General features: G+C 38.2%; 2 protein-coding genes across 10 annotated transcripts in view; one reads left to right on the top strand and one right to left on the bottom strand.

Moving 5' to 3' along the window:
- The window catches only part of LOC106505748 (uncharacterized), a 1,225,997-nt gene that overhangs the window by 1,132,225 nt on the left and 81,062 nt on the right, over positions 1-12,710 (top strand). Inside the window, exon 7 of the transcript XR_014824369.1 lies at positions 2,994-3,083. The gene's annotated coding sequence lies outside the window, so the exon portion shown is untranslated. The remainder of the gene's footprint in view (positions 1-2,993; positions 3,084-12,710) is intronic.
- The window catches only part of LOC106505750 (uncharacterized), a 742,696-nt gene that overhangs the window by 294,174 nt on the left and 435,812 nt on the right, over positions 1-12,710 (bottom strand). The window contains exon 1 of one of the 9 annotated variants that reach the window (XM_084990364.1): positions 1,300-1,433. The exons of the other annotated variants lie outside the window; for them this stretch is intronic. Within the exon in view, the coding sequence (XP_084846490.1) occupies positions 1,300-1,340 (41 nt within the window). The 5' untranslated portion in view covers positions 1,341-1,433. Of the gene's footprint in view, positions 1-1,299; positions 1,434-12,710 lie in introns of those variants that run through there. 9 annotated transcript variants of the gene reach the window in all.

Raw genomic sequence — 12,710 nt, forward strand, 5'->3', positions numbered from 1 at the left:
GGGTTGAATCAGAACTGTAGCTACCAGCCTACACCACAGTCACAGCAATGCCAGATCCTAGCCACGTCTACAAACTACACGACAGTTCATGGCAACACTGGATCCTTAACCCACTCAATAAGCCAGGTATTGAACCCACAACCTCATGGATATGAGTCGGGTTTATTACTGCTGAGCCACGAAGGGAACTCCTTTCAGTAACTTTTTAATGGACATAGAATAAAATCCAAAACTGTAAAGTAAAAGCTTCCTAAAGATAAGAATCACATAGTCTGGTTTGTCATAATGTGTTCAGTACCTGAAGTGAAGTAATTACTCGTATTCATAGAAAAACAATAAATGTACATGCCAAAGAACTTGGGCTCTGTATCCCAGTCCTTCGTTCCCCTCAAGGGATTAAAACTCACTTTTCCCTTTATATTTATTTATTTATTAATTTATTATTTAGGTCTTTTTAGGGCTACACCTACAGCATATGGAAGTTCCTAGGGGTCAAATCAGAGCCATAGCTGCCCATCTACACCAGAGCCATAATTCCCTGTGTATACCACAGCTACAGCAATGCCAGATCCCAACCTTATCTACGAACTATGCTGCAGCTTGTGGCAATGCAGGATCCCTAACCCACTGAGTGAGGCCAGGGATCAAATCCACATCCTCATGGATACTAGTTCGGTGCTTAACCCTCTGAGCCACAATAGGAACTCCTCCCCTTTATATTTTAAACAACTCTCAAATTTTTTATTAGAGTATAGTTGATTTACAATGCTGTACCAATTTCTGCTGTACAGAAAAGTGACCCAGTCATATATATATATATATATATATATATACACACATACACACACATATATACACATGCACACAATACAGTCCCTTTCCTATATTATCCTCCATCATGTTCCATCATGAGTGATTAGATATAATTTCCTGTGCTATACAGTAGGACCTCATTGCTTATCAATTCTAAATGTAATAGTTTGCATCTACTAAGCCCAAACTCCCACTCCCTGGCCCCTTCCCCTTGGCAACCGCAGTCAGTTCTCTATGTCTATAAGTCTGTTAAAACACTCTTTTACCAGTGCTGGCCCTTTGCCATTCAGCACATGCATTTTCCCTACCTGAAAAACAAAGCCAACTGACAGTAACAACAAAAAAAAACCTTTCCTTTACTGCCACATTCTTCCTTAAATGACACAACTTCACTTGTCATCCACACTAGAATTTGCTTCTATCTGAATTTGTAAGTTGCTCATAACATATCTAACTGACAACGTCAATGGACATAGTTTTTCTCACCTTGCTACACTACTGGACTTCCTTTGATAATTCAATCTCATGTTCCTGTAAGTATTTCACACAGCATTTCTTCTAATCAAGAAACTCACTTAACAGAAAAGAAGTGCAGCAGTAGGCTCATGCTTTTGGAATTCACTGGTCTTACTATGATCTCTACCACCCTGAAGCAGCTGGCTTGAGAGAATGGTGAAATGTACTTCTGAAGATTCAGTTACAGTAGCAGCTCGTGGCAGAGTTCTCCAGAAGGCTGTATATGCTTTGAATCAGCATCCAATATGTGTTGCTATTTCTCTAACAGCCAGGATTCAAGGGTCCAGAAATCAAGGAGTGGAAATGAGAGTGGCCCCATTCATTATTACTTCTTGTGACCCACCAGAAATTTTTTGTGTTTCCTGTTTCTATATGCTCTGCTGGCCTGTAGATCACAGTTCCAAAGGGAGAAATACTTCCACCAGGAGACACGGCAATGATGCCATTCAACTAGAAGTTAACATTGCTGCCTGGCCACTTTGGGTTCCTCATGCCTCTGAATAGACAAATAAAAGAATTATGGTGTTGACTGGGGTGATTGATCCTGATTACTATAAATAAATAAATAAATAAATAAATAAATTAAATTAAATAAAATTGGACTGTTGTCCCATAGTGGAGACAGGGAAAAGTATGTATGGAATTATGGAAAACAGAGATCCCTAGGACATCTCCTAGTTTTATCATGCCCTGTAATTAAGGTCAATGGAAACTACAACAACCTAATCTATGCAGAACTACAAATGGCCCAACAACCTAATCTATACAGAACTACAAATGGCCCAGATCCTTTAGAAAAGAAGATTTGAATCACCCTGCCAGGTAAAGAACCATGAACAGTTAAGATATTTGCTGAAGGCAAAGGGAATACATAATGGGTAGTAGAAGAAGGTAGTTATAAATAGCAGCTAAGATTGTGTGACCAGTTACAAAAATGAGAACTATAATTTCATATTCTTCCTTATTTTGTAATGTTTATATTTGTGTGTATATGTGTATATTAAGCAGTCTGTATTCTTTCTTCTCCTATTCCCTTATCATGTAACACACAATGTATTAACTTTATATCAGTGCTTAAGTATTGTTAATTTTATATCATAGTATTTAAGTTATAAGATATCAGGAGAAGAGTAAACATCATTCAAGGACTTTACCTCTTCTTTTGGAAAGGGATTCATGAATTTTCAGATATATGCAAAATAGTCAAATCATGTTAAAAGGAATTATTATTATCTTTATTTGGAGATTAATATGCTTTGATATGGGTACCAAGGTGACAAAGGGTGGACTTGCAACAGTTAATTTTACATATCAACTTGATTGGGCTAGGGAATGTTTGGCAAAACATTATTTTGGGGTGTGTCTGTAAGGGTGTCCAGAAGAGATTAGTGTTTGAATCAGTAAATCAAGTACAGAAGATCACCCTCATCAATGTGTACCAGCATCATCCAATCCACTAAGGGTCTAAATAGAGCAAAAAGGTGGAGGGAGGGCTAATTTGTTCTTTTTCCTTGGGCTTGGACAGCCTTCTCTTTCTTCCTGTGGCTGTCAGTATTCCTAGTTTTCAAGCCTTTGGACCTGAACAATTTTTACATCAGACCCCAGATTCCAGGCCTTTGGAACTGGACAAACATCCTTACACTATCTGCTTCCTTGGCTCTCAGGTCTTTGAACCAGACTGAATGACACCACCAGTTTTCCTGGTTCTGCAGCGGCTGAGGGTAGACTGTGGGACATCTTGTGCTCCGCAATCAGTGAGTCAATTCCTATAATTAATCCCCTCTAAACCTGTATTTCCTATTGTTCTGTTTATCTGGAAGACCCTGACTAACACAATCCTTCTTTCCCAAACTTCTGATTTTTTTTCTGTTTCTGCAGCTACCCATGACTCTCCCTCATGGGCTGTTTGCTCCCACCCTAAATGGTTTTACCTCGCCTCTTTGTTCTTTTTCCTGGAGAAATAAATCCATACTCACGGAAACACCTAATATCTATATGACTATGATACTCACATCTTATCATTAACCTAGATACTGCCCACACATCACAGACCTGTATAATAATGGTCATTATTTACTGATTGCTTATTATAATATAGGAACTGAGCTTAAAACTTTATAAATGTTTATTTCACTAAACTTTTGAAGTAGATAAATAATTATTTTCATTTTACACAGGAGGAAACAAAGGCATTGATAGGTTAAGTGTTTTGCTCAAGACCGCATGATTAGTGACAAATCTGGGATTTGAATCCAAGTTGCCTAACTTCAGAGTTCATGATTTTAAGCACTATATTATACTGCTTCAAATTCAAGGGTTATTTAAGTTAATTACTTTCGAGCATCTTAATTGCAAATTGTGTTGAATATAATTCTTCAGGATCCAAACTGAGTATCATGTATTCAGAGAAGGTTTTCCTAAAAATATCGTTCTGCCTGGAAAAACATGTCTTACTGTTCCTATTGTTTAAAATTGCTTATCTGTACATTTCTTCATGAAGCTTCTCTTGGAAGACTGTTCAGGATAAAACAAAAAATATTAGAGCACACAATGGAATGTATCTACTTTGATCAATGGTTCAAGGCTAAAATTTCTAGGCTGAATTTTTGTTTTGTTTTACTTTGCTTTGGGCTAATAGTTAATCTTTACACAGGAAATAGTGTATAATCAGTTTATTAGTAGCTGGTTTTCTATTCTCGAAGGAAGTAGGTGAGACTTCTTGGTGGAGAAGACATCTTTAACCAGGTTATCTGACAAATGGATCAAACATTCAGATGTCTAAAGGCCAAAGCAAAAAGCTGGAACAGAGAATGGTTAAGGGCATAGGGCTGCAGTCAGATGATCTGAGGTCTGTACCCACCTTGCAGTTTGGAAAATTATTTAAACAAGATAGCTCTATATTTCTCATATAAAATATTTCTCATATGTAGTAATAGTAGTAACTACCACTTGAGATTCCTGTGAGTGGTAATAAGATCTGCTGTGGGTAGGATAGGGCCTTCTTTTTTTTTTTTTTTTTTTGTCTTGTTGTTGTTGTTGTTGCTATTTCTTGGGCCGCTCCCGCGGCATATGGAGGTTCCCAGGCTAGGGGTTGATCGGAGCTGTAGCCACCGGCCTACACCAGAGCCACAGCAACGCGGGATCCGAGCCGCGTCTGCAACCTACACCACAGCTCACGGCAACGCCGGATCATTAACCCACTGAGCAAGGGCAGGGATCGAACCCGCAACCTCATGGTTCCTAGTCGGATTTGTTAACCACTGCGCCACGACGGGAACTCCAGGATAGGGCCTTCTACACAGTAAATATTCAAGCAAAGCTAGCTAGGTTGTTATTACCTGTGCCTTCTTCACCTCCATCTGCTGTACATGCTCCACCACAAGATCACACAGACACTCTGTTGCATTCTACCAGGCATGATAATCTGGTTTAGATAAAGACATCAGTATATGTTTCCTTTTGTCTTTTTTTATTGTTTGTTTGTTTTTTTGGTCTTTTTAGGGCCACACCCACAGCATATAGAGGTTCCCAGGGGTCGAATCAGAGCTGCAGCTGCCAGCTTACACCACAGCCACAGCAACACCAGATCTGAGCCACATCTGTGACCTACACCACAGCTCATAGCAATGCTGGATCTGTAACACACTGAGCAAGGCCAGGGATGGAACCTGCATCCTCATGGTTACTAGTCAGATTCATTTTTGCTGAGCCACAATGGAAACTCTTCAGTATATGTTTCTAATTCCATCTTAAAAGAGGAAGCATGCTAGTGAGCCATGACTGCTTAATGACAGGAAAACCACCTGGAATTCCTACACACTTGGCTAGGTGCTGCAACATCTACCAGTTTGTGTGGAATGGAGAGAAATGAGATTGAGTTCTACATTTGTCAGCCACATACCTGACTTAATCAAACTGCCTAAATATATAAATAGTTTGAAGATTGAAAGGCAAACCCAGGGGAATCTAGAGAAGTATTTTGTATTTTTCCATAGAATGTTTAATGCTTTGAGGCAACTGGATGAGACAGATCCTCCCTAGCTGTTTTAGAGTGTGTTATAGGTAAACTATGCATGGGAATTAGAAGCTTCGGAGAGATGTATTACCATTTTCAGATTCTAATTTAGTGGAATGTGGTAGAATGGTAATCCAAATTTACCTACAATAATTACATTTCATATTTTTATTTACTGTGTATAGTGATTTTCTTGTACATATTAGCTAATATGATCCTACAAAAGTACCATAGGTTAAAGAAACAATCATTTACCTATCACCATTTCATATGTTCTAAATATTGTCACTTTTGGAAGGTTGGTGTAAATTTTCTGATTTTGTGGTTAGTGTGCCACAAATAGCACTCACCCCAAAGCTGCCTCTTTTAAGAGACTATGACTTTCTTCCAGGGCATGCTTATGCTCTAATAATATCCTAATTTACGGATTTATCCATTTACTGTATAACAGTGATGAAAATGTGAGGTTGTGCAAATCCCAGGGCTGCATATTATGGAGAATCAGGATGTACCTTTCCATCCTGATTCCATTCTATAGCCCCAGAACACCTTTAGTCATGAGCTTCATTATTAAAATGTGGTGTCCCAGAATGTGCTCGCAAAATGTAAAAGGTATGAAAGAAGGAAAGAGGTAACTGGTAACTGTTGGCTCAAGGAATAATATCTAACTCTTCTCTTTCGCCTCTTGTGCCATTCTTTCTATTTTCTACATTTTTTCCCCCACAGAGGCCCTCAGGTTACTGAACCAGTTTTGTTTTGCCTGACGCATGGCAAGCAGCCAAAATGCTGAGACACCCAGGTTTGCAGCAAAGAGAGGATTTATCCCCAAGGCAGCCAAATGAGGAGATAGGAACAAATCTCAAATCCACCTTCCAAAAGGCAAGAGGCTTAGGGTGTTTGTGAGATAAAGAATAAAGACCCTACTGTATAGCAAAGGGAACTATATCCAATCTCTCTTAGGTTAGAACATGATGGAAAACATTATGAGAAAAAGAATGTGTATGTATGTATGACTGGGTAACTATGCTGTACAGCAAAAATTGGCACAGCACTGTAAATCAACTATAACTCTAATAAAAGTGAAAATTAAAAGAAAAAGAATAAAGAAGCAGGGCAGTCTGAGGCATGGGGAGTGTAGGGAAAGGTGATTGGAAAAAGGTGTGGAAATGTTCTGCATGGGCATAACTAAGCTATAGGCCTCTCTCTGCATGTTCAAAAGATCCCCAAGTGGACACTCATGCACCTGCCTACTTGAAGGGTCAGTGGTCCCATTCAGTCTTAACCAGCTCGGTGCAAACAAGATACAGCTGACTTTAGGCTCATTTGAACTAGATGCAGCTGACTCCAAGTTCCTATAAACCATCTCAGGCTAACATCTTATTGTTTAGGCCACTACTGCTTGGAGAATATGTAAGTCTTTTGTAGCAACTATTAAAACCACCTTGATTAGTGAAGGCAGGTGACAGGTGAAATGGATTTAACTAATGATTACCCATGGTCTCACGCATGCTGGTAGCACTATAGCCCCTTTCCTAGACCTGAGCCTCATGCAGCTGAAATATAAAATGGCCCTGAGTACATATCACTGATGTCCACACAGTTCTATAAAAGCAAATGAGCAGGGATATTTGCTGGGATGTTAAAGGTGCTCTTAGCAGTGTTTGATATCTTTCCCCTGGAGCTCACAGATAGATCTCTCTGCTGCGACATCCTCCCCAGAATGCAGCTACAGCTTTGTCCATCTCAGGTGAAGAGGTGGCTCACAACCACCTGTTCCTTCAGTGCTTCTGACCTGGATCTGGGGTTATAGAACGGTAAACCTATCTTACATCCCTGAGTGCATCCAGGTTCCACAGACATGAAATCAGGGTTGTAATTCAGTGTTCTTTCATACACTGGAAGCAAAATTCTCAACTCTGTGCATAGTAAAAATGATGTAAATCTTCCTCAAATCTAATAAATGCAAATCTTTCTCAATCTAGCAAACCTATATTTGAGAGAAAAAGTAAGTTTATCCAAATGGAGGTTTATTTTAAAATCACTGAATGCACATGCAATATTACTATTTTCCCACACATACTCTAGAAAATGTCATTTATGCTTAATATTATCATCACTTGGAGTTCAAGTTTACTAAACTCTTTCACTTTTGCACAAAAACTCAAAGCCCCATTCTGACAAGGTTGGAAATGCTGCTTGTGTGGAACAGATTAATTATACTCACATAAGGAAAAAGAAAACAACATTAGCATGACATTTCCTCATTTTAAGACTTACTTTTCATATGCGACTGTCACCTTTTAGGGGTCAGTGCAATTCTAAAAGATTTCAGCTGATGCACAAAAAAATTGTCTGTGGGTTCAGTTAAGATGTGTTAAAACTAATACACTTTTTTTCCTTTACCTCACTCTGTGTGATAAGACACTAATGAGTTACCCTGTGGGTTGTGGATATTCCATTTCCGATCATCCTCTTACCATCACTCTAAACATTTACATATAGAAATTTTGAGATCATCAGGTGTTCTTTTAAACTGCAGCTAATTCTTCTCACTTCCTAGGGAAGGGTCCCATCCCACCCTGGAATAGCCCACAATATGCTTTATGGGTAGTTATGAGAGAGTGAAAGGCAGAGATCCAATTCTCAGTTATGGACAAAGAAAAATTTATTTTAAAAATTAGACCAAGAAGTTAAGGTGGGATATGGGGAAGACGGCAGAGGAGAACTGGGGAAGTCATACAGCAAAAATAGAAAGCTTCCCTAATAAAACTCATGCACAGATGTACAAGGTCAGATTCCAGAGGGAAAAATTCACTAGAAAAAAATAAATTGTTTGGGGGGGGGAGGTAAAAAACGTCCTCTACACAGACAAATCGGGTCAAAATAAAATCAGGAGAGGAAAGAGCTAGCAGGTCTTTACACACTAGAAAGCCTAAATTAGCTTTCAGTCTTGGAGAATGTACACTAACAGATGCCAGGTTCAACAGAAATGCCTCTGGCAACAGCAGAAACACTAACAAAGGCAACCTGCAGCTGAGAAACAAATGGCCAGGACATCAAACAAAGAAGCACATCCTCTCACATAAGCATGTTCAAAAAGACCTATGTTTGTACCCTGGGATATCACAGGAAATTTCCACATGAAATCTTCCTTCATGACATCTATAGAGCTGCCACAAACCAAACCTCTGTTTTAGGTCCTACAACTATAAACAAGATAAAAATTAAATAAAACGTGTATAGCACTTGAAGCTACATAAACAAAATTTAAGCTTAAACTTTATTTAACCTGCCCTAGGATGATTTTTCTTACATACTTCAAGGAACAGGGACATACGTGCAAAAGAATTTCATTTTCTGGGAAGAAAATAAGATATTTGGGGAAAAAAAAAAAGGATCAAGTGTCTTGTTCATTTGTACAATCAAGTATTAAAAACCACCTACTATGCACATGTTGAGCTCTGTGTTGGCCACTGAGAATACAAATCTATCCTATTTTTTAAATGACTCCTCTTGCTACACTCTATGTTAATTGAATCTAACTCAGAATTTGCATTCAGTTTGGAGTCCCAGGTTCTGATAAACCAGCAGGGGAACCAGGAAGGTTGTGAGAATAGCATCATGGGAGGAGCAGTTGTAGGAATAAGAACAGGCAGTTTGGAGATCTTATAGGCACTTGATTTCTTCAAACATTTTAAGAGCTGACTTGTCAAAAAGAGGGTAGATGTGTGCTACTGGGCTCTAGAGGACAGAACCAAAGAAGTTACAGGGAGAAATATTTTGATGTGATGAAAATAAGGAGCAGAATTGGCTGCCTTAGAAAAGTTTGAGCACCCTGACTCTGAAAATACTCAAATAGAAGTTGAATTACCATCTTATTAGTGATATCATAAGGGGGGAGGCTTTCAGCTCTTGTATAAAGTTAGATTAAATCTATTAATCTGAGATAACAGTGATAGTGGCTTTGGAAGAATCAATCTTATTGATTCTTTTTATATTGAAAGTCATAAGATCAGCATTTTGTAGCTTTAAAATTATGCTTTATTATCTATATTGGGAATTTTTACTGATAATATTATGAAAAGGTGGGTGCATGGGAAGCAATAAATATGCTCACTTTGGGGGATTAAGGGTAGAGGAGGTGTCTTTAGTTCCTTAAGTTCCCAGCGGAGTCTAAGTCTCAGAAATGTCTTTTAAAAGTCTAATTCTGGAGTTCCCGTCGTGGCGCAGTGGTTAACGAATCCGACTAGGAACCATGAGGTTGCGGGTTCGGTCCCTGCCCTTGCTCAGTGGGTTAATGATCCGGCGTTGTCGTGAGCTGTGGTGTAGGTTGCAGACGCGGCTCGGATCCTGTGTTGCTGTGGCTCTGGTGTAGGCCGGTGGCTACAGCTCCGATTCAACCCCTAGCCTGGGAACCTCCATATGCCGCGGGAGCGGCCCAAAGAAATAGCAAAAAGACAAAAAAAAAAAAAAAAAAAAAAGTCTAATTCTTCTACTTGTGCCACAAGTTTCACTCTGAACAAATAAAGGTATCAATGGTGTATCCCCAGGTGCAGGCCTAAAGCTCCTTAAAATTAGGTACAATGTGCTCACTGGAGGCACACTGCTTTTTAGACAGAAAGAGTTCATTACCACTGTTTGGCCATGAGATACATGTTTTGAGTATCTTATGGCCAAGTATGCATCGTTTATGTGAATGTGACCTATTTTAATTGAATGTCTGGTCAGCGAGTAGTTATTTTGGTCCTGAATATTACAAGGCCGTTTATGGAGGCTATCAAATTGCTTTCCAACTCTGTTCAAGCAGCAGTTGTTATAGGATTAACTGGATCAACAGAGTATAGAGAATCTGAAGATGAATCAGAATTGGATTCCTCTTCTAGATAATCTTTATCCTTTTTGGAATAATCCAAAAAACTTTAATACTCCTGCTTCTCCTTACAAGAGTTAGTTCTTTAACACTAAGATCTTTTTTACTGATCTGTTGAAGTTTTTTTTTGTTTGTTTTTTGGTTTTTTTTTAGCATTTTAGGTTCTTCCTATAATTGGATAACTTAACATTACAGTGGAAAAAATATAAATGGGTGATGGGGTAAGATAAAATATTATCTCTCAGATATAAGTATAGCTTAGAACTATAATATTTGGACAGTGCAATACAAAGTATAAGAACAGACTAATCTGAAATAGAAGTATATGGGAAAATTTAGAAGTATGTGATAAAGAGGTACCCCAATAAGTGGTATTGGGAAAACTGGTTAACTCTTTGGGAAAAAAAGTTAGATTCCTGCTTTTTCTCATTATATATTTTACCAAGATATATAAAGAGATTAAACTATACTGATAGTAGGAGAAAATACATTTTCATTTTAAATGATGACACCATTGTAGGCAAAGTCTTTCTAGGCATGACTCCAAAAGCAGAAACCAAAGTAAAAGACTGATAAATGCAATTATCTAAAAATTAGAACACCCCACATAACAACAAAGGAAAAATAATTAAATGCAAACATACACTAGGAAAAGTATTTGCAACATACTTAAGGTAAATATACAAATAGCTCTTAAAATGAATATGAAAAAGAGAAAAACATAGCCCCTCCCCCACCAAGTAGCCCTAGGACATGAAGAAGTACTTGTAAGGAAGAAATAAAAATGGCCTGTATGCATTTTAAATGTTTAGGCCCATTAATAACAAAATAAACCAAAATTATAAAGGCAATAAAATCTGAGTTATCTATTAGAATGGAGAAAAAAAGGATAATACCTAATATCCAAAAGGTGAAGAAATAGAAATGTTCCTATTTTGCAGGTGGGATTATAATTTTAAAAATATCAATCACTTAAACAATTAATTTAAATGTTTAAAAACATTTCTAGCATGCAGATTGCAAAATATATTGGATCAATTAATATGTGTATATCCTTTGACAGAAATTTTCTTTCTAGAAATTTATCCTAAGGGAAAAAATTAGATGTACATAAAAGAATAAAATGAAATAGCATTCATTAAAGATCACAATGTAGGAATACATTATTTTCATCAAGTATTTATGTGATTTCCAATAATTTCCTGTTTTAAAGGATACTATAATAAATTTGCTTCTACATATTTTGATATATTTATGGAGTTTCTTTCCTTAGGTGAAATTAGCCATCCCATGCCCTTGCCTTTTCTAGACAAAGATGTCTCATTTGCCTCACACAAATTCCAGATCTCCTCTTGAATCTGTCACTGAGGATTTCTCCACTCCTTCCTACCTTCCATCCCTTTCTCCCATCCCTTCCTCCCTCCCTCTCTCTCCCACTCTCTCTTTCCTTTCCTTCCTTCTATTTAAAATGGCCTAATCTGAAATTAATGGTGCAACTACTGTGCTAACTAGTGCACACCCTGAGCCACAGCCATCAGATGGAGAGCCAACAAACCAGTTCAACCACATGTGCAAATATAGGTGAAACACCTCTACCAGCACGTCTGCCATCACTTTGGATCACTTAAAGGGGCATTTGAAAACACATCTCCATCCCCCACCTGACATCCCCAACAATAAGAGCCTTCCAGATGAGTAGCTGCAGTTCCATATGTTGAGACACCATCCCTTAACGTTTTTTAAGTATCAATCCCTTAATGCTTTACCTTCAGATATAACTCCTAACTATCACTGGTAGGGCACTTGGAGGACTTGAGGAAAGTCTGACATGTAGGAAGATGTGACAAAAAGCTTACCTCTCCACACAATTCATAAAACATATTGCCTAATATTTAAGTCAGTTATCGTCACCCTTCCTTTACCTCTAGCCTCTGCTTTACCACCTGTCTACCTGTACACTGGTATTGAGAACACTCATACTTGTAGTGCCTTCCTTTATTCTCATCTTATCTCCTCCTTGACAAATCATCCTGTGTATCCTCTGAAGATAGAATTCCGTCTCCTAGTGCTACCTTATTTGCTGGCTAGAGAATGCTCCTTCTATATCCTACCACTTTGAAGAGTCTTTGGAAAAGCCAAGTTTAAAATTAAAGGAACACCTAAGATGTACAATAATCATAATGTCCTACTATTAATGAGTTTCACCATGAGAAAACCAAGAGTGAGGACAAAAATGGAGCTTCTCTGGGGTGTCTTCTTTATAAGAGGATCAAGATGAAAAAAAAGACAAGGAAGGCATGAATGCATCCGAAACTTAAAGCTCAACAGTTGGGGTCTCCTTTCCTGCAACCTTGTCCAGGCAAGATTGTCCTTCTCTGCATTTTTCTTTCTATGAAATACTTATTCTACTGTTCATGTATGATAGAATTCTTGCCACATTTGTTGAATAAGTCCAGACCCTTCCCTGACATGGAACATGCACTCAGGAGCGTTTGA

The sequence above is a fragment of the Sus scrofa genome, chromosome 13 (assembly GCF_054392235.1).
Source record: "Sus scrofa isolate SSC_HxYL_T2T_F1_AM1 chromosome 13, Sscrofa_HxYL_maternal_Yorkshire_Landrace_v2.0, whole genome shotgun sequence".
Taxonomy (NCBI): Eukaryota; Metazoa; Chordata; class Mammalia; order Artiodactyla; family Suidae; genus Sus; species Sus scrofa.